This window comes from Thalassophryne amazonica, chromosome 6 (assembly GCF_902500255.1).
Source record: "Thalassophryne amazonica chromosome 6, fThaAma1.1, whole genome shotgun sequence".
NCBI classification, from domain to species: domain Eukaryota; kingdom Metazoa; phylum Chordata; class Actinopteri; order Batrachoidiformes; family Batrachoididae; genus Thalassophryne; species Thalassophryne amazonica.
The window spans coordinates 16206626-16229165 of NC_047108.1; the positions used below are offsets into that span (position 1 = coordinate 16206626).

At 43.4% G+C, this 22540-nt stretch overlaps 1 protein-coding gene across 7 annotated transcripts in view; it reads left to right on the top strand.

Annotated features, from left to right (window-relative positions):
• rgs19 (regulator of G protein signaling 19) overlaps positions 1–22540 on the top strand; it is a 135565-nt gene that overhangs the window by 76797 nt on the left and 36228 nt on the right. For all 7 annotated transcript variants that reach the window (XM_034171796.1, XM_034171795.1, XM_034171797.1 and 4 more), the window contains 3 exons: positions 5578–5750; positions 9422–9517; positions 13901–14135. In XM_034171796.1, coding sequence (XP_034027687.1) covers positions 5578–5750; positions 9422–9517; positions 13901–14135 — 504 coding nt within the window. The remainder of the gene's footprint in view (positions 1–5577; positions 5751–9421; positions 9518–13900; positions 14136–22540) is intronic.

A 22540-nucleotide genomic window follows, 5' to 3' on the forward strand; every position in this document is an offset into this window, starting at 1 on the left:
CTGCAAGTTAAAATCAATCAATCAATCAATTTTTTTTATATAGCGCCAAATCACAACAAACAGTTGCCCCAAGGCGCTTTATATTGTAAGGCAAGGCCATACAATAATTATGTAAAACCCCAACGGTCAAAACGACCCCCTGTGAGCAAGCACTTGGCTACAGTGGGAAGGAAAAACTCCCTTTTAACAGGAAGAAACCTCCAGCAGAACCAGGCTCAGGGAGGGGCAGTCTTCTGCTGGGACTGGTTGGGGCTGAGGGAGAGAACCAGGAAAAAGACATGCTGTGGAGGGGAGCAGAGATCGATCACTAATGATTAAATGCAGAGTGGTGCATACAGAGCAAAAAGAAAAAGAAACAGTGCATCATGGGAACCCCCCAGCAGTCTACGTCTATAGCAGCATAACTAAGGGATGGTTCAGGGTCACCTGATCCAGCCCTAACTATAAGCTTTAGCAAAAAGGAAAGTTTTAAGCCTAATCTTAAAAGTAGAGAGGGTGTCTGTCTCCCTGATCTGAATTGGGAGCTGGTTCCACAGGAGAGGAGCCTGAAAGCTGAAGGCTCTGCCTCCCATTCTACTCTTACAAACCCTAGGAACTACAAGTAAGCCTGCAGTCTGAGAGCGAAGCGCTCTATTGGGGTAATATGGTACTACGAGGTCCCTAAGATAAGATGGGACCTGATTATTCAAAACCTTATAAGTAAGAAGAAGAATTTTAAATTCTATTCTAGAATTAACAGGAAGCCAATGAAGAGAGGCCAATATGGGTGAGATATGCTCTCTCCTTCTAGTCCCCGTCAGTACTCTAGCTGCAGCATTTTGAATTAACTGAAGGCTTTTTAGGGAACTTTTAGGACAACCTGATAATAATGAATTACAATAGTCCAGCCTAGAGGAAATAAATGCATGAATTAGTTTTTCAGCATCACTCTGAGACAAGACCTTTCTGATTTTAGAGATATTGCGTAAATGCAAAAAAGCAGTCCTACATATTTGTTTAATATGCACTTTGAATGACATATCCTGATCAAAAATGACTCCAAGATTTCTCACAGTATTACTAGAGGTCAGGGTAATGCCATCCAGAGTAAGGATCTGGTTAGACACCATGTTTCTAAGATTTGTGGGGCCAAGTACAATAACTTCAGTTTTATCTGAGTTTAAAAGCAGGAAATTAGAGGTCATCCATGTCTTTATGTCTGTAAGACAATCCTGCAGTTTAGCTAATTGGTGTGTGTCCTCTGGCTTCATGGATAGATAAAGCTGGGTATCATCTGCGTAACAATGAAAATTTAAGCAATACCGTCTAATAATACTGCCTAAGGGAAGCATGTATAAAGTGAATAAAATTGGTCCTAGCACAGAACCTTGTGGAACTCCATAATTAACTTTAGTCTGTGAAGAAGATTCCCCATTTACATGAACAAATTGTAATCTATTAGACAAATATGATTCAAACCACCGCAGCGCAGTGCCTTTAATACCTATGGCATGCTCTAATCTCTGTAATAAAATTTTATGGTCAACAGTATCAAAAGCAGCACTGAGATCTAACAGAACAAGCACAGAGATGAGTCCACTGTCCGAGGCCATAAGAAGATCATTTGTAACCTTCACTAATGCTGTTTCTGTACTATGATGAATTCTAAAACCTGACTGAAACTCTTCAAATAGACCATTCCTCTGCAGATGATCAGTTAGCTGTTTTACAACTACCCTTTCAAGAATTTTTGAGAGAAAAGGAAGGTTGGAGATTGGCCTATAATTAGCTAAGATAGCTGGGTCAAGTGATGGCTTTTTAAGTAATGGTTTAATTACTGCCACCTTAAAAGCCTGTGGTACATAGCCAACTAACAAAGATAGATTGATCATATTTAAGATCGAAGCATTAAATAATGGTAGGGCTTCCTTGAGCAGCCTGGTAGGAATGGGGTCTAATAAACATGTTGATGGTTTGGATGAAGTAACTAATGAGAATAACTCAGACAGAACAATCGGAGAGAAAGAGTCTAACCAAATACCGGCATCACTGAAAGCAGCCAAAGATAACGATACGTCTTTGGGATGGTTATGAGTAATTTTTTCTCTAATAGTTAAAATTTTGTTAGCAAGAAAGTCATGAAGTCATTACTAGTTAAAGTTAATGGAATACTCAGCTCAATAGAGCTCTGACTCTTTGTCAGCCTGGCTACAGTGCTGAAAAGAAACCTGGGGTTGTTCTTATTTCTTCAATTAGTGATGAGTAGAAAGATGTCCTAGCTTTACGAAGGGCTTTTTTATAGAGCAACAGACTCTTTTTCCAGGCTAAGTGAAGATCTTCTAAATTAGTGAGACGCCATTTCCTCTCCAACTTACGGGTTATCTGCTTTAAGCTACGAGTTTGTGAGTTATACCACGGAGTCAGACACTTCTGATTTAAAGCTCTCTTTTTCAGAGGAGCTACAGCATCCAAAGTTGTCTTCAATGAGGATGTAAAACTATTGACGAGATACTCTATCTCCCTTACAGAGTTTAGGTAGCTACTCTGCACTGTGTTGGTATATGGCATTAGAGAACATAAAGAAGGAATCATATCCTTAAACCTAGTTACAGCGCTTTCTGAAAGACTTCTAGTGTAATGAAACTTATTCCCCACTGCTGGGTAGTCCATCAGAGTAAATGTAAATGTTATTAAGAAATGATCAGACAGAAGGGAGTTATCAGGGAATACTGTTAAGTCTTCTATTTCCATACCATAAGTCAGAACAAGATCTAAGATATGATTAAAGTGGTGGGTGGACTCATTTACTTTTGAGCAAAGCCAATAGAGTCTAATAATAGATTAAATGCAGTGTTGAGGCTGTCATTCTCAGCATCTGTGTGGATGTTAAAATCGCCCACTATAATTATCTTATCTGAGCTAAGCACTAAGTCAGACAAAAGGTCTGAAAATACCAGAGAAACTCACAGTAACGACCAGGTGGACGATAGATAATAACAAATAAAACTGGTTTTTGGGACTTCCAATTTGGATGGACAAGACTAAGAGACAAGCTTTCAAATGAATTAAAGCTCTGTCTGGGTTTTGGATTAATTAATAAGCTGGAATGGAAGATTGCTGCTAATCCTCCACCCCGGCCCGTGCTACGAGCATTCTGACAGTTAGTGTGACTCGGGGGTGTTGACTCATTTAAACTAACATATTCATCCTGCTGTAACCAGGTTTCTGTTAGGCAGAATAAATCAATATGTTGATCAATTATTATATCATTTACCAACAGGGACTTAGAAGAGAGAGACCTAATGTTTAATAGACCACATTTAACTGTTTTAGTCTGTGGTGCAGTTGAAGGTGCTATATTATTTTTTCTTTTTGAATTTTTATGCTTAAATAGATTTTTGCTGGTTATTGGTAGTCTGGGAGCAGGCACCGTCTCTACGGGGATGGGGTAATGAGGGGATGGCAGGGGGAGAGAAGCTGCAGAGAGGTGTGTAAGACTGAGAGGTGTAAAAGACTGTGGAGAAGCAGCAGACACCGTCCAAGCGCGCTCATCAATAAAAGTGCTCCACCTGCCAATCAAAAGGATTCTGTTGGTGAAAATTAAGCGTTCTGACACGTATAAAAAAACGTGCATCACCGCCCCGAACCACTCAGTGGAAAAGGGGCTGTCAGTAGCCTGTAAAAATCCATAAATTAATGGGACTATTGAGAAAACGGTTCCGGTGCTGTGACCACTTCCTCCTTCTTCTCCAATGTCGGGAGTCGCCGGGAAGTTCCTGGTTTTTAGTTCAAAATTTGAATATTTATCTCTTAGGTAAAAAAGGATAAATTTCAAACTTTTGTTTAATTTTAGTCTTAGATACTAAAAAAAACCCCATTACATGTCGTGTCACCTACACTTTCAATCCCAGACCAGGTGTGGTCATGACTTGGATACGTGTTGAAAATCAAGGTCAAAGGTCAGATGGTTCAACTGTTAGTGCTCTGACAAACAGACACGCCCAATCACTGCACTCCTTGCTAACGTGATTGGTAGAAATTCTTGAGCCTTTACACATCTGAGTTTTGGTTCTAGGTGAAGCCGCAAACGCTAAAGGCTGAGCAGCGTAGGCGCCCTCCAGGAGCAGATTTGAGCTGCCGTGGCCTGTAACGTCTTCAGCGCTGTCTGGTGTCTTGGTGGCTTCCGTCACTTATCTCCTTGCATGGTCATTCAGTTTTGAGAACTGCCTCCTCCAGAAACTCAAGAACGAAAGCCTGCTTGAAGTCGTATGTGCCTGCTGGCGCTCTGCGTTCCTGCAGTGCAGGTGTACTTTGTGTTTCACAGGTGAAAAAGAAGTAAGCAGGTCTTTGGTTATGTTTTTGCCCCGTTTGTTTGTTTGTCTGTTTGTGAACAGCCTGAAGGCCACAAATTTTCAGATATCTTCATGAAATTTTTACTGAAGAGTCATATCCTGATAGGCAAGAACTGATTAAATTTTCTGTAAAACTTTGGAATATTGAAAAAAATTCCTATTTTTAACACTGAACGAATGTTCAAAAATTCATAACTCTGTCAAAAAGATCACATTTCTTTCATATTTGAGAGCATTATGTAGGATGGTATCTTTTATTGACTGGTATCTTTTATTGATCCGGCTCTGATCCAGATTACAGATTTTGTAGCCATTTAAATCTAACATTGAAAAACCCCATTTAATGTATATTTTACATTATATCTTAATCAAATGTGCCCCAATCACTCTATTTGAAAGTAAGGTGCATGACTGTCACTCACTGTCACCTCATAAAGTTTGATCTGATCTGGATTGTGGATTTTGTGGACATTTGAATTTAATATTGAAAAGCCCATTTGGTGTACATTTTGCATTATATCTCAATCAAAAGTGCCTCAATCACTCTCCTTTTTTGTTCTGGATTTAACTGCACCACTAAAATGGATGGAGATTCCAATTTTCTGTTTGTCTTTCAGTTATCAGTCGGAAACCAAGTGCCAAAAAGCAACGACACAGTGTGCACAGCAGAAATAAGAAAAAAAAAAATTCAGAAACTCAAAATAATAATAATAATAATAAAAAACTGACAGCACCACAAACAAAAACTTCAAGTACATGAACTACATACATCTTCCTGACATTTGATCACATCTAGTTTATCTTATGAAAAGTCACTTATAACAGGACTTTGGCCTTGAAAATGTTTTCCAGGGTAAAATTTTGTGGAATTGGAAACTAGCGTTGGTGGAGGTTTGTGCTCTACGAACGCGCTGCTCTAGTTGTGCTCCTTTTCCTGCTGAGACTAATCACTTGTAGTTTGTTACTTCTAGACTGAAAATGGATTTGTTCTGTTGATAATTACTTTGTTTGTATTTTGTTGTATTATTAATGTGCGTGTGTTTTTATAATCTTTGATTTTGTTGAATGTGTTAATAATTTTTTATGTTGAACTGCTGAATTGATGTTTTGAAGCACTTGTGATCGATGTGATGTGACCAATCAGAAGTGACGTCGATTGGTCTGTTGTTAAATATTGTTTCCTTTGGCGTGCAGCATGTGTGACCGAACCGTGTTGACACATGAGCACAAACATGTCTTTCTGCAGTACACAGGTCCGATCCCGGGTGAGCGAGGGGGCGAGCTAGCCATGGGGGGAGGCTGCAGCGAAACCTCGGCCCTGGGCGCGACGGGAGGAGGGCGGGAAGTGGCACAACCCAGAATTCCCAGCGTCCAAATGCCTGCTGCTCTCTGCTGGTGCTGCTGCTGCAGCTGCTCATGGTAACGCCACAGAACCTGCTCCTGTTCATGAGATGAACCTCTCAAATGTTTTGTTTGCGGAACATTTACGATTTTGTCAGGTTTTATAGATCTGGTGAAGTAGTTAGTGGTACCTGTTAGCACAAAGTCACGAGCAGATATGGCAAATAATAATGATGTGGTCGCTTTGCTTAAGGTTGAATTTCCTGGTGACACGATTCATTGCCTGGTGGAAATCTGACCTTTGACCTCAACAACCTTGACCTTTACCTGCATGAAGTCTGCCTCTGTGCACGTGCCACGGTCAATCCATATCCATAACGTGTAGCAAAACTAACGCTGTGAGGGCATTTTTCAGGGTCACCGTCATCCGCAGACCACGTTTGATAGAAGCTGGTCAAAGGAGATGGGCGGAGTCAGCCACCAACGCAGATGTGGCATTGACCCAAAGATCGACCTTCCCAGATCTGGGGTTAAGCAAACGAACAAACATTCCAGATTATCACACTCATACAGGTTGTATGCAAAAGTTTAGGGACCCCTGATAATTTCATGATTTTCCTTTATAAATCATTGGTTGCCTGATCAGAAATTTCAGTTAAATATATCATATAGCAGATGGCAGCCGATCTACTCTGTGTAAGCCTGATCCTGTCACATCTCAGAAGCTAAGCAGTGTGGGCTTGGTTAGTACTTGGATGGGAGACCTCTTTGGAACACCAGTGGCTGTGTGTGTTTCTCCAGGTTACACTGGACTTGCGTCGGAAGGGCATCGGCGTAAAACGTGTGCCAAATGCCAATGCAGATCTGGCTGTATCACTGTGGCGACCCCGAAGAAAAAAATGGGAGCAGCTGATATGGACAGCAATAACAACAACATATCATATAGCAGATGACACACTGATATTTGAGAGTGAAATTATGTTTATTGGATTTACAGAAATGTGCAATAATTCTTTAAACAAATTAGGCAGGTGCATAAATTTGGGCACCCCAACAGAAAAAAATACATCAATATTAGCAGATCCTCCTTTTGCAGAAATAACCAGCCTCTAAACGCTTCCTATAGCTTCCAATGAGAGTCTGGATTCTGGTTGAAGGTATTTTGGACCTTTCTTCTTTACAAAACATTCAGGATTGTTGGTTTCCGAGCATGGACAGCCCGCTTAAAATCACACCACAGATTTTCAATCATATTCAGATCTGGGGACTGAGATGGCCATTCCAGAACATTGTACTTGTTCCTCTGCATGAATGCTTAGTAGATTTTGAGCAGTGTTTAGGGTCGTTTGTCTTGTTGAAAGATCCAGCCCCGGCGCAACTTCAACTTTGTCACTGATTCATGAAATTGTTCTCAAAAATCTGCTGATATTGACTGAATCCATGTGACCCTCAACTTTAACGGGATTCCCAGTACCCTGCACTGGCCACACAGCCCCATAGCATGATGGAAACACCTCCAAATTTTACTGTAGGTAGCAAGCATTTTTCTTGGATGCTGTGTTCTTTTTCAGCCATGCATACGCCCCTTGTTATGTCCACATAACTCAATTCTTAGTTTCATCAGTCCACAGCACTTTATTCAAAATGAAGCTGGTGTTGGGAAAGTGTAGTGACACGGACCCACAACAGGGGGTGCAAATGAACGGACAATAGAGGAAGTTAATGTGAACACTTTACTGTTGTGAATGACACAACCACACACAGCCGATTATAGAATAAATACAAGTCAATGAATAAAGGTGTTGTGTGGGCAGGCTCGACGATAGGAGACGTCCGTCTGGAGATGAACCGGAACCACACGATTTCCACCGCCACCGAACCCGAGGATACTGGAGCCGCCAAGTCCCGAAGTGGCCACCGTCTCAGCGTGTCGGATCTGGTACTGCTGGCGGAGAGCAAAGACAGTCAAGTGTGGGTGTGTGTACACCCCGTAACAATAACGGTGGGAATTCCACCTCCACCTCTAACACACACTCGTGCAGCGTCTGAGTACCACTTATCTGGTGGGAAGTAGCACGAAACAGTTCGCGACCCACGCCGGTCCTCTGGGTAGACAGCTGCAACAAAGTAGCTCTTGCAATCAATCAATATAGTATGCAGGCAGAGAAAGTTATCTCTCAAAGAAGTACGATATCTCGGCGACGTGGTGGAGGTGTCATCCTGCTTTTATCCAGGGTAAAGTGCAGATGATCGGTGACAGCTGTCATAGTTGATGAATGACAGCTGTCACCTCGGCTGTTCCTGTACAGCGGCAGCGCCCCCTCGTGCCTGAAGCCCGCACTTCAGGCAGGGCGCCCTCTGGTGGTGGGCCAGCAGTACCTCCTCTTCTGGCGGCCACACAACAGCTGGCTTGTCCAAATGTCCTTTAGCATACCTCAAGCAACTCTGTTTGTGGCGTGTACGCAGAAAAGGCTTCCTCTGCATTAGAGCATCTCTTTGTGCAAAGTGTGCTGTATTGTTGAACGATGCACCGAGACACTATTCTGCTTGCAAAATCATGTAGTAGGTCTTTGGAGCAGGTCTGTGGGTTGACTATGACTGTTCTCCACCATCCTTTGCTTCAGTTTATCTTAGACTTTTCTTGGCCTGCCACTTCGGGCCTTAACTAGTATTGTGCCTGCGGTCTTCCATTTCCTCACTATGTTCCTCACAGTGGAAACTGACAGCTGAAATCTCTGAGATAGTTTTTTTGTATCCTTCCCCTAAACCATGGTTGAACAGTCTTTGTTTTCAGGTCATTTCAGAGTTGTTTAGAGGCTCCCATGTAGCCACTCATTAGAAGAGATGCAAAGAGGGGAAACATTTGCAAATGGCCACCTTAAATACCCTTTCTCATGATTGGATTCACCTGTGTAAGGAGGTCAAGGGTGAATGAGTTTACCAAACCAATTTTGTTCCAATAATAGTGCTAAATGTATTCAAATCAATAAAATGACAAGGGTGCCCAAATATATGCACCTGCCTAATTTTGTTTAAATAAATAATTGCACACTTTCTGTAAATACTAGATGCTTCATTTCACTCTCATATATACTAGTGTGTTCATCTGATATATATATATTTAACTGAAATTTCTGATCCAAACAACCAATGATTTTTAAAGGAAACATGAAAATTATCAGGGTGCCTAAAGTGGTTCCGTTACATTCACCTGTCACAAATTTACACGCCATCTTTCCAGACTAACATGAACAGAGTGGTGCGTTGCCTTCAGTAAACATTGCCGGTCACATATACAGTGGCTTGCAAAAGTATTCAGCCCCTTGGTATTTCACGCTTTTTAATTTGTTTATGGCATTTCAAATACAAAAAGTAAATCAGGCTTCTCAATATAAAAATTTCTAAAATGATCTTCTTTAGACTCCAACTGAAAGTAAATCTCTACAACTTGATATAAATTAAAAATATAACACAGTAAATTGCATCTTGCCATTTGAAAATGCAACTGTTTCCCACTTAGATTTTTTAAACATGTTCAGCCTGAAGAGCTCTTGTCAGTCATTACTTTGGCCCCTCCCCCGACGTCCACACACATCTATGTGATCAGCAGCATCTTGTATCGTTCACAAAGGGGAAGTGGTTATTTATAGCACGCTATCCCGAGCACGCACTTCTGTTAAGATAACGGTTGTCATTAAACGTGCAAGTGTGTGTGAGTAGGCAGTTTATCATGTCAGTCTCACCATCAGGAATGAAGACGAGAAGAGGAGGAGGAGGAGGAGAGGAAGGAGGAAGAGGATATCACAGGACACAAAGATGGAGCTCATCCCAAAATGTGAAGTCTGGTGAGTGCGATTAAAAGATCACTGCCAACCGATGGAGGAGGGCGGAGCTAATGTGTCCGGTTACATTTTTATCCGTTTCCGCTATGGCGGGCAGATACATGTGAAATATTACCGATTGTGTGTTTAATAATAAAGATGGTTTTTCCTGCACAGTAAAATGTGAGGTGGTCGCCTCCTGCAGATTTTGTTGTGCGTCGGTCGGCTGGCGTTGTCACTGGAGTTTGCCCGAAGTAAAGGTTTGAGCAAAAATATTTTAATGTTTGTCCGGTTGGACACAAAAGAGTCCCAGCTTCTCCTCATTTTTCGGCAACATTTTTGTTGTTTTGCATCCATAAAATCGTTGCAGGTGCACGTGCACATTTATTTGATCAGTGCAGTGGTAGTAGAACATCTCTGTCAGGTTCTGCTGCCACTTGAGGAGAGTGGTGGGATTTATCAGCACAGCACAAAAAGTCAAAACGCCAGGAGGAAAATATTTTACAGAAATACTGACTTGAATTCAGTTTAATTTATTTAAATTTATTTCATTTATACAGTAGTGTTCAGAATAATAGTAGTGCTATGTGACTAAAAATATTAATCCAGGTTTTGAGTATATTTCTTATTGTTACATGGGAAACAAGGTACCAGTAGATAAAGTAGATTCTCACAAATCCAACAAGACCAAGCATTCATGATATGCGCACTTTTAAGGCTATGAAATTGGGCTATTAGTAAAAAAAAAGTAAGAAAAGGGGGTGTTCACAATAATAGTAGTGTGGCATTCAGTCAGTGAGTTCGTGAATTTTGTGGAACAAACAGGTGTGAATCAGGTGTCCCCTATTTAAGGATGAAGCCAGCACCTGTTGAACATGCTTTTCTTTGAAAGCCTGAGGAAAATGGGACGTTCAAGACATTGTTCAGAAGAACAGCGTAGTTTGATTAAAAAGTTGATTGGAGAGGGGAAAACTTATACGCAGGGGTAAAAAATTATAGGCTGTTCATCTACAATGATCTCCAATGCTTTAAAATGGACAAAAAAAAAAACAGAGACGTGTGGAAGAAAACGGAAAACAACCATCAAAATGGATAGAAGAATAACCAGAATGGCAAAGGCTCACCCAATGATCAGCTCCAGGATGATCAAAGACAGTCTGCAGTTACCTGTAAGTGCTGTGACAGTTAGAAGACGCCTGTGTGAAGCTAATTTATTTGCAAGAATCCCCCGCAAAGTCCCTCTGTTAAATAAAAGACATGTGCCGAAGAGGTTACAGTTTGCCAAAGAACACATCAACTGGCCTAAAGAGAAATGGAGGAATATTTTGTGGACTGATGAGAATAAAATTGTTTTTGGGTCCAAGGGCTGCAGACAGTTTGTGAGACGACCCCCAAACTCTGAATTCAAGCCACAGTTCACAGTGAAGACAGTGAAGCATGGTGGTGCAAGCATCATGATATGGGCATGTTTCTCCTACTATGGTGTTGGGCCTATATACGCATACCAGGTATCATGGATCAGTTTGGATATGTCAAAATACTTGAAGAGGTCATGTTGCCTTATGCTGAAGAGGACATGCCCTTGTGTGGGTGTGTCAACAAGACAATGACCCCAAGCACACTAGTAAACAAGCAAAATCTTGGTTCCAAACCAACAAAATTAATGCCTCGCAGATGTGAAGAAATCATGAAAAACTGTGGTTATACAACTAAATACTAGTTTAGTGATTCACAGGATTGCTAAAAAAGTAGTTTGAACATAATAGTTTTGAGTTTGTAGCTAAGTTAAAGCTGCCTCAAGGCGCGTCACACAAGTAAGGTCTAACCTTACCAACCCCCAGAGTAAGAACACAGGCAACAGTGGTAAGAACAAACTCCCTCTGATGATTTGATGAAGAAACCTCAAGCAGACCAGACTCAGGGGTGACCCTCTGCTTAAGTCATACGAATGAAAAACATTTTAACAATCCAAAGGAACATCACATTTTTGAGAATTATTAAGTGCACGTGGATGTCCAGGACAGCACCACTTGGTTGGGGGGATTGGGTCTTCAGATCCAGTCTTCAAGCATAGTCCATTTGCAACTGCCATAGTTGCCTTTCATTTGTACTCGTGTGTAGCCACACAGGTGTCAGCACCACAGGCCGAGGTCGACCACACCCGCCTCAGGCCTTCCACCACCCTACTCAGTGCCACTCTCACTGGACGGACATCTCTGCTATTATGGAATTGTGGGATACCTCGCACCCACAGATTTACTCGCCGGACTACTTTGCCACTCTGCTCAGTGTGCAGAACAAGAAGCTTCAGTGCAGCTTCTTGTTCTGACTTTAGCACGAAGTTAACACCCAAGTAAATGGTAAATGGACTGCATTTATATAGCGCTTTTCCATCTGCATCATACGCTCAAAGCGCTTTACAATTATGTCTCACATTCACCCCGATGTCAGGGTGCTGCCATACAAGGTGCTCACTACACACTGGGAGCAATAGGGGATTAAAGGCCTTGCCCAAGGGCCCTAAGTCTCTCATTGCCAACTGTAAATGATAATCAAAACATTCCAATCGTATCTTTCTGAACTCTTCCGCATCAAACTCCATCGTGTCAATGTTTACAGTGTGCTTGAGCAATAACAGGTGAAGTTGCTCATAAACTTTTAAGGTTCTTAAATATTTATTACAGCCACTCTAAAACCTTTAGTAGATGAGATGAGATGTACTCATGTAGATGAGATATACTCATTCTAAATTATCTTGGAGCTATTTTTGCACAGAAATTCATCAAGCACATTGGCCGTGGGAGGTACTAACACAGAATACTCAGAAACTGGACAGTTGTTCGGCCATAATGAGAGCATCCACTTTTAGCCTGTCATAAGCTTAAGCTAGTAGCGCTCGTGAGAGTGTGGCCTTCCACCTCACAGTCACTGTGTCATTTTATCCTTTTTGTCCAGAGTTTGACTCACAGAATGCCAAGAAGACAACAGTCGTGACTTTTTTCAGTCCCTCTGTTTTTTTTTCAGGGCTGTCAGTCATTTTCCAGCCATAGAAAGTCCAGTGGAATGTGTTATGTGTCCATTGATGTCATTTTTCTGCAGATTTAGCTGACAGTGCCTGTGAATGACAGAGAAACATGCACAAGATAAAGCGTGAAAAATTAACCTTTTAATATTTAGCCTGTTTTGCTCTCCCTCTCTCTCTCCTTCTCAGTGTGCATGCACAGTGAGGAAATATCAATCAATCAATCAATCAATTTTTTTATATAGCGCCAAATCACAACAAACAGTTGCCCCAAGGCGCTCTATATGTAAGGCAAGGCCATACAATAATTATGTAAAACCCCAACGGTCAAAACGACCCCCTGTGAGCAAGCACTTGGCTACAGTGGGAAGGAAAAACTCCCTTTTAACGGGAAGAAACCTCCAGCAGAACCAGGCTCAGGGAGGGGCAGTCTTCTGCTGGGACTGGTTGGGGCTGAGGGAGAGAACCAGGAAAAAGACATGCTGTGGAGGGGAGCAGAGATCGATCACTAATGATTAAATGCAGAGTGGTGCATACAGAGCAAAAAGAGAAAGAAACAGTGCATCATGGGAACCCCCCAGCAGTCTACGTCTATAGCAGCATAACTAAGGGATGGTTCAGGGTCACCTGATCCAGCCCTAACTATAAGCTTTAGCAAAAAGGAAAGTTTTAAGCCTAATCTTAAAAGTAGAGAGGGTGTCTGTCTCCCTGATCTGAATTGGGAGCTGGTTCCACAGGAGAGGAGCCTGAAAGCTGAAGGCTCTGCCTCCCATTCTACTCTTACAAACCCTAGGAACTACAAGTAAGCCTGCAGTCTGAGAGCGAAGCGCTCTATTCGGGGTGATATGGTACTACGAGGTCCCTAAGATAAGATGGGACCTGATTATTCAAAACCTTATAAGTAAGAAGAAGAATTTTAAATTCTGTTCTAGAATTAACAGGAAGCCAATGAAGAGAGGCCAATTGGGTGAGATATGCTTCTCCTTCTAGTCCCCGTCAGTACTCTAGCTGCAGCATTTTGAAGGCAAAATATGAAGGCAAACTGCTGAAAATCCAGCATATATGTAAAAAAAAAAAAAAAATCGTTAAAAAAGCGTGAAAATGTGATGTCATCTGTCGCGTACAAACTCCACATGAGACACAAACACACACACAAAGGCCACTGAAGTGGTGATACAGAAAGGTCTGTTTTCATGTCTGTGGATTGAGTGTGTTTTAAGCCTCACAATTGGCGTTGTCGTGTGTAAAGGCGGCCTGATGACAGCGGACTCGTTAGTGGAAGTAAGGTTAGTGAAAGAGAATCAGGAGAACTCTGTTTTCCTGTAGGAACTTGAACACATCATCACTGGTTCCAAAGGCTGATCAGTCGTCTTCCTCCTCTGCAGCACCAAACCCTCAGTGGAAGAGATCCAACTCTGGTCTCAGTCCTTTGAAAAGCTGATGAGGAACCCGGCGGGTCGGAACGTTTTCCGCGAGTTCCTGCGGACGGAGTACAGCGAGGAGAACATGATGTTCTGGTTGGCCTGTGAAGACCTGAAACGAGAAATCAGCAAGAGCTCCATCGAGGAGAAGGCGCGCTCCATCTACGAGGACTACATCTCCATACTGTCGCCAAAAGAGGTGCGTGGATAATTCGCCGCCACGCGCTCTGGAAACGTCCTACCAGACGAGTGTCTGTCAACAGAAACAAAAAATTAACTGTTTACTGGCCAGTTTGAACATCGTGTACACACACACACTCAGGTACAGTGGTCCCTCGCTATAACGCGGTTCACCTGTCTTTGCCTCGCAGTTTCGCCGATGTTTTTTACTGCAATTTTGCATGCTTTTTTTAAACAGCGCATTGTGTTCTGCGTCCTTATCAGGCGGGCCCGTCATGGCACCGGTCGGCATCACCGCGATTGCTCTCACTGCCTCCGATGCGCTTACTGAGTCTGCGGGCTCGGTAAACGCAGCAGCCAGCCACTCACACCGCCTCCTGTCTGCTGTGTGGAGCTGCGCCAAATCTGGCAACAGGTGCAGAGACTATGCTCGCTGTTTTGATGCGGATGTTGACCGCAGCCACAGAGCTCCGTGGCCACCGAGAGAGGACTTGGATTCTTTGCGGGACCCGCATCCGTACCTCCGGAGGCAGTGAGCGAAGGGAGAGTACACGCATTGTGTTCTGCGTGTGTCTGTTATAATCTTCTCGCGCCAGAAGAAAAAAGATTGTTTACACAAGAGAGAAAAGTGAGAAAATGTTAATGCCTGTTTGAGAAAAGTGTATAAAGTGTGTAGTGAGGGGTTTTACAGCCTTAAAATATCTATAATAATTGCAAAAAATAGCGCTGACTACTTCGCGGATTTCGCTTATCATGGGTTATTTTTAGAACATAACTCCCGTGATAAAGGAGGGACCACTGTATACACAGACAAAATACACACAGACAGGCACGTTGAAAAATGGTAAATGGACTGCATTTATACATGTAGCGCTTTTCCATCTGCATCAGACGCTCAAAGCACTTTACAACAATAATGCCACACAAGGTGTCCACAACACACTGGGAGCAACTAGGGGATTAAGGACCTTGCCCAAGGGCCCTTAGTGATTTTCCAGTCAGGCTGGGATTTGAACCGAGGATCCTCCGATCTCAAACCCAACGCTTAACCACTAGTCCATCACCTCCACATCAGATCTCAGTGTGAAAAAGAATCATGCTGGATATCTTTCCTGATGTGGACAATGTGTTAGGAATGACATTGTTTGATGGAAATGAAAATGGTCACCTGACAGAAGGCTAAAGTAAAAGACATCCCAAAAATCAAAGCAAAATATGTTGTGTCAGGTTTGTCCATTTTGCCAAAATTTCACTGCAGCAACTCAAATTGGTCCTCAGTAGTTAGTGTGGTTAACACGTGTTGGTATGTACTGTATGTCTGACAACATTAGGGCTCCTAGATGGATGGTGTCCTTGGGGATCTCCTCCCAGATCCGGTCCTGGACAGTCTGAGGTGCAACCTGATGGTGTCAGATGGACCAAACCATAATGTCCCAGAGGTGTTTTGTTGGATTGAGGTTACGCGAGCGTGGGGGCCAGTCAGTGGGATCAGTTCCTTCATCCTCCATGAACTGCCCGTATACTGTCACCACGGGCCGGGCATTCTCGTGCACCAGGAGGAACCCAGGACCCACTGTCCCTGCGTAGGGTCAGACACAGGGTCCAAGGATTTCATCCCGATACCTAATAGCAGTCAGGGTGCCGTTGTCTACCTTGTAGAGGTCTGTGTGTACTTCTACCTCCTCAGACCATCACTGACCAGCACCAAACCAGTCATGCTGAATGATGTTGCAGAGGCAGCATAACATTCTCCACGGCGTCTGTAGACCGTTTCACGTCTGTCACATGTGCTCAGGTTGAGCCTGCTCCCATCTGTGGAAGCACAGGGCATCAGTGGCGATATACACAGACACACACACGGAGATATTCACAGACACAGAAAGATATACACAGACACACATACACCGATATACACAGACACACAGGATATATACAGACACGGAGACATACGTATTTTCCGGACTATAAGTCGCACCAGAGTATAAGTCGCACCAGCCACTTTATCCATTATAAAGAAAAATAAAAATATAAGTTGCACTGGACTATAAGTCGCATGGACATACAGGTATGTTAACTTAACATGAAAAGTTCAGATGATAATATTGTGACGGCTACCGTTTTCGGATGCATATTTCACCAGTCTTAACTTGTAATCTGCAGAGTATGATTTTCTTTTTTGGTGGCATTTTTTCGGGCCCTTCCTTCCGTTGTCTTGTTAAGTTATCAGTACGTTGAAATTTTTATTTTTCTATGTAGTCAGAAGTCGCAGGAACAGTCACACAAGCCTCGAGTGCCCTCTTGTGAGCTGCATTTTACCTACGGATATGTTTGTATTTTGCGGACCACATTGCGAGCCGAACCCATGCAGCACCTACCTGCGTAGCTCATGACCACCCAGTGGTGTTGATCCAGCTCCTTCCAAGTGCAGACGCTAATCCTCCGCCGTCGCTTCAGTGCTACCCATGCAGCTCTCAGCGTCAACTCTGCTCCACACTGATATCCAAGGGTTGAAGCTGTTTTGTTAGCCGTCCCGGATAATTAATAAACACCCATGTTCGTCTGCTTCAAATGCTTTTCACAATCATCGACCGCCAGCTCCTTCCAAGTGCACACGCTAATCCTCCGCCGTCGCTCACTCAGTGCTCCCACGCAGCTCTCAACGTCAACTTAAACACTCTGCTCACACTGATATCCAAGGATTGAAGCTGTTTTGTTCGCCATGCCGGAATAACAGCAAGCACCGTGTTTGTCAGCTTCACCCGGCTGTGGGTGAGGTGAGGAACACGCGTCCAACGTTCCGTTCTCTGATTGGTTATCGGGACCAGCATGACCTATAGGACGGCCGCCATACTACGGTGCCCATGATGCATTGCATTTCCTTTTCCGGTGGCCATTTTAAAACATAGATCGACTCTGTCACGTAAAATTGTTTTGTTACAGTAAATTAATTGAGATCCTACCGGTTATATTTTCATTATAAGTCGCACCGGAGTATAGGTCGCACCCCCGGCCAAAATATTTAAAAAAGTGCGACTTATACTCCGGAAAATACGGTATACAGACACAGAAATATATACACAGACAGACAGAGAGATATAGACAGACAAACACACACACACAGATATACACAGACACAGAGATATGCACAGACCCACACAGAGACATACACGGACACAGAAAGATATGCACGGACAGACACACAGATATTCACAGACACACACACAGATACACAGATACAGATATATTCACAGACACACACAGACACAGAGATAGACACACACAGATACACGGACACAGAGCTAGACACGGAGATATACACAGACACACACACAGATACACGGACACAGAGATAGACACAGAGATATACACAGACACACACAGATACACGGACACAGAGACAGAGATATACACAGACACACACACAGATACACGGACACAGAGATAGACACAGAGATATACACAGACACACACACAGATACACGGACACAGAGATATACACAGACACACACACAGATACACAGACACAGAGATAGACACACACAGATACACGGACACAGAGCTAGACACGGAGATATACACAGACACACACACAGATACACAGACACAGAGATAGACACACACACAGATACACGGACACGGAGCTAGAGACAGAGATATACACAGACACACACACAGATACACGGACAGAGAGATAGACGGAGATATACACAGACACACACAGATACACGGACAAAGAGATAGACGGAGATATACACAGACACACACAGATACACGGACAAAGAGATAGACAGAGATATACACACACACACAGATACACGGACACAGAGCGAGACACAGAGATATACACAGATACAAGGACACAGAGATAGACACAGACACACACACAGATACACAGACACACACAGATACACGGACACAGAGATAGACACAGAGATATACACAGACACACACACAGATACACAGACACAGAGATAGACACAGAGATATACACAGACACACACACAGATACACAGACACAGAGATATACACAGACACAAATACACAGACACAGAGATAGACAGATATATACACAGATACACAGACACAGAGATAGACAGATATATACACAGACACACACACAGATACACAGACACAGAGATAGACAGATATATACACAGACACACACACAGATACACAGACACACAGCGAGACACGGAGATATACACAGACACACACAGATACACAGACACAGAGATAGACAGAGATATACACAGACACACACACAGATACACAGACACAGCGAGACACGGAGATATACACAGACACACAGATACACGGACACAGAGATAGAGATATACACAGACACACACACAGATACACGGACACAGAGCTAGAGATAGACACAGAGATATACACAGACACACACACAGATATACGGACACAGAGCTAGACACGGAGATATACACAGACACACACACAGATACACGGACACAGAGCTAGACACGGAGATATACACAGACACACACACACACAGATACACGGACACAGAGATATACACAGACACACACACAGATACACGGACACAGAGATAGACAGAGATATACACAGACACACACACAGATACACGGACACAGAGATAGACAGAGATATACACAGACACACACAGATACACGGACAGAGAGATAGAGATATACACAGACACACACACAGATACACGGACACAGAGCGAGACAGAGATATACACAGACACACACACAGATACACGAACACAAAGCGAGACACAGAGATATACACAGACACACACACAGATACACGGACACAGAGATAGACAGAGATATACACAGACACACACACAGATACACGGACACAGAGATAGACAGAGATATACACAGACACACACACAGATACACGGACACAGAGATAGACCACACCACAGCATGGACATACAGGTATGTTAACTTAACATGAAAGTTCAGATGATAATATTGTGACGGCTACCGTTTTCGGAATGCATATTTCACCAGTCGTAACTTGTAATCTGCAGGAGTATGATTTTCTTTTTGGTGGCATTTTTTCGGGCCTTCTCCGTTGTCTTGTTAAGTTATCAGTAACGTTGAAATTGTTAATTTTTTCTATGGTAGTCAGAAGTCGCAGGAACAGTCACACAAGCCTCGAGTGCCCTCTTGTGAGCTGCATTTTACCTACGGATATGTTTGTATTTTGCGGACCACATTGCGAGCCGAACCATGCAGCACCTACCTGCGCAGCTCATGACCACCCAGTGGTGTTGATCCAGCTCCTTCCAAGTGCAGACGCTAATCCTCCGCCGTCGCTCAGTGCTCCCCATGCAGCTCTCAGCGTCAACTCTGCTCACACTGATATCCAAGGGTTGAAGCTGTTTTTGTTAGCCGTCCCGGGAATAAACACCATGTTCGTCTGCTTCAAATGCTTTTCACAATCATCGACGCCAGCTCCTTCCAAGTGCACACGCGAATCCTCCGCCGTCGCTCACTCAGTGCTCCCACGCAGCTCTTCAACGTCAACTTAAACACTCAGCTCACACTGATATCCAAGGATTGAAGCTGTTTTGTTCGCCATGCCGGAATAACAGCAAGCACCGTGTTTGTCAGCTTCACACGCTGTGGGTGAGGTGAGGAAACACGCGTCCAACGTTCTGTTCTCTGATTGGTTATCGGGACCAGCATGACCTATAGGACGGCCGCCATACTACGGTGCCCATGATGCATTGCATTTCCTTTTCCGGTGGCCATTTTAAAACATAGATCGACTCTGTCACGTAAAATTGTTTGTTACAGTAAATTAATTGAGAATCCTACGGTATATTTTTCATTTATAAGTCGCACCGGAGTATAGGTCGCACCCCCGGCCAAAATATTTAAAAAAGCTGCGACTTATACTCCGGAAAAATACGGTATACAGACACAGAAATATATACACAGACAGACAGAGAGATATAGACAGACAAACACACCCACACAAGATAACACAGACACAGAGATATGCACAGACCCACACAGAGAACCTACACGGACACAGGAAAGATATGCACGGACAGACACACAGATATTCACAGACACACACACAGATACACAGATACAGATATATTCACAGACACCACACAGACACAGAGTAGACACAACAGATACACGGACACAGAGCTAGACACGGAGATATACACAGACCCCACACAGATACACGACACAGAGATAGACAACAGAGATATACACAGACACACACAGATACACGGACACAGAGATAGACACAGAGATATACACAGACACACACACAGATACACGGACACAGAGATAGACACAGATATACACAGACACACACACAGATACACGGACACAGAGATATACACAGACACACACACAGATACACGGACACAGAGCTAGACACGGAGATATACACAGACACACACACAGATACACAGACACAGAGATAGACACACACACACAGATACAGGGACACGGAGCTAGAGACAGAGATATACACAGACACACAGCGAGACACGGAGATATACACAGACACACACACAGATACACGGACAAAGAGATAGACGGAGATATACACAGACACACACAGATACACGGACAAAGAGATAGACGGAGATATACACAGACACACACAGATACACGGACAAGAGATAGACGGAGATATACACGACACACACAGATAACGGACAAAGAGATAGACGGAGATATACACACACACACACACAGATACACGGACACAGAGCGAACACAGAGATATACACAGATACACGGACACAGAGATAGACACAGAGATACACAGACACACACACAGACAGATACACGGACACAGAGAGAGAGACACAGAGATATACACAGATACACGGACACAGAGATAGACAGAGATATACACAGACACACACACACACAGATACACGGACACAGAGCGAGACACGGAGATGTACACAGACACACACAGATACAAGGACACAGAGATAGAGAGAGATATACACAGACACCAAACAGATACAGGATACAGATAGACAGAGATATACACAGACACACACAACAGATACGGACACAGATACACGGACACAGAGACGGAGATATACACAGACACACACAGATACACGGACACAGAGATAGAGATATACACAGACACACACACACACACACAGATACGGACACAGAGCTAGAGATAGACACAGAGATATACACAGACACACACACAGATACACGGACACAGAGCTAGACACGGAGATATACACAGACACACACACAGATACACGGACACAGAGCTAGACACGGAGATATACACAGACACACACACAGATACACGGACACAGAGCTAGACACGGAGATATACACAGACACACACAGATACACGGACACAGAGATAGAGATACACAGACACACACAGATACACGGACACAGAGCTAGACACAGAGATATACACAGATACGCACACAGATAGACGGACACAGAGATAGATACACGGACACAGAGCTAGACACGGAGATATACACAGACACACACACATACACAGACACAGAGATAGACACACACACAGATACACGGACACAGAGATAGACACACACACAGATACACGGACACAGAGTAGACACAACACAGATACACGGAAAGAGCTAGACACGGAGATATACACATACACGGACACAGAGCGAGACACAGACACCAACCAATACACGGACACAGAGATAGAGATAGACACAGAGATACACAGACACACACAGATACACGGACACAGAGATAGACACACACAGATACATGACACAGAGCTAGACACGGCGATATACACAGACACACACACAGATACACGGACACAGAGATAGAGATATACACAGACACACACAGATACACGGACACAGAGAGAGACACAGAGATATACACAGACACACACACAGATACACGGACACAGAGATAGACACAAAACAGATACACGTACACACAGCTAGACACGGAGATATACACAGACACACACACCGATACACAGACACAGAGATATACACAGACACACACACACAGATACACGGACACAGAGATAGACAGAGATATACACAGACACACACAGATACACGGACACAGAGATAGACAGAGATATACACAGACACACACACAGACAGATACACGGACACAGAGCGAGACACAGAGATATACACAGACACACACAGACAGATACACGGACACAGAGAGAGACACAGAGATACACAGAAACACACACAGATACACGGACACAGAGATAGACAGAGATATACACAGACACACACACAGATACACAGGACCACAGAGATAGACAGAGATATACACAGACACACAACAGATACACGGACCAGAGCTAGACACGGAGATATACACAGACACACACACAGATACACGGACAACGAGATAGAGATATACACAGACACACACACAGATACACGGACACAGAGCG